This window comes from Penaeus monodon, chromosome 23, assembly GCF_015228065.2.
Source record: "Penaeus monodon isolate SGIC_2016 chromosome 23, NSTDA_Pmon_1, whole genome shotgun sequence".
Taxonomy (NCBI): Eukaryota; Metazoa; Arthropoda; class Malacostraca; order Decapoda; family Penaeidae; genus Penaeus; species Penaeus monodon.
Window position 1 is genome coordinate 40,928,926 of NC_051408.1, and position 510 is coordinate 40,929,435.

At 33.5% G+C, this 510-nt stretch overlaps 1 protein-coding gene across 1 annotated transcript in view; it reads right to left on the reverse strand.

Moving 5' to 3' along the window:
* LOC119588304 (sodium-dependent multivitamin transporter-like) overlaps positions 1-510 on the reverse strand; it is a 2,050-nt gene that overhangs the window by 252 nt on the left and 1,288 nt on the right. The window contains exon 3 of the mRNA XM_037936996.1: positions 141-241. Coding sequence (XP_037792924.1) covers positions 141-241 — 101 coding nt within the window. The remainder of the gene's footprint in view (positions 1-140; positions 242-510) is intronic.

Sequence of the window (510 nt, forward strand, 5' to 3'; positions counted from 1 at the left end):
GGTTTATGATAATTTCACATCAGTATCATCATTCAAGCCTGATATACATCAATATCTATTTAAGACATTTGTCGCTTTGAAATCATCGTTAATATATTTCAAAAGCATAAAGAAAAAATAAAATAAAGAAAAACACTTACTTGTGAAAAGAGAAACGATCATGCCGACGAAAAAGGTGACAGAGACACCGAAGAGAGAATAGAGAGTGTAGGAGACCAAGTAAAGAGGAAAAACGTAGTCACTGTTGGAAGAGAAAACGGGAATTAGAAAAGAAAATGGAAAGGGTTGCTGCTTTCATCATAGAAAACGAGATTTGAAAGTAAAGAATAAAAAAAAAATATACGTTTCACTGCAAACGAAATGTTGTAAGTGTTACTTTCTAATGAAATGGGTGTATACATATTTTTGAAAACGAATCAAATAACCAAGATATAAGCAAAATCTATTGCCATGTTTGCAATAAATGTCGAAGTCTAACCTTTCGTGAATACCGCTCCAACCCCCCCCCCC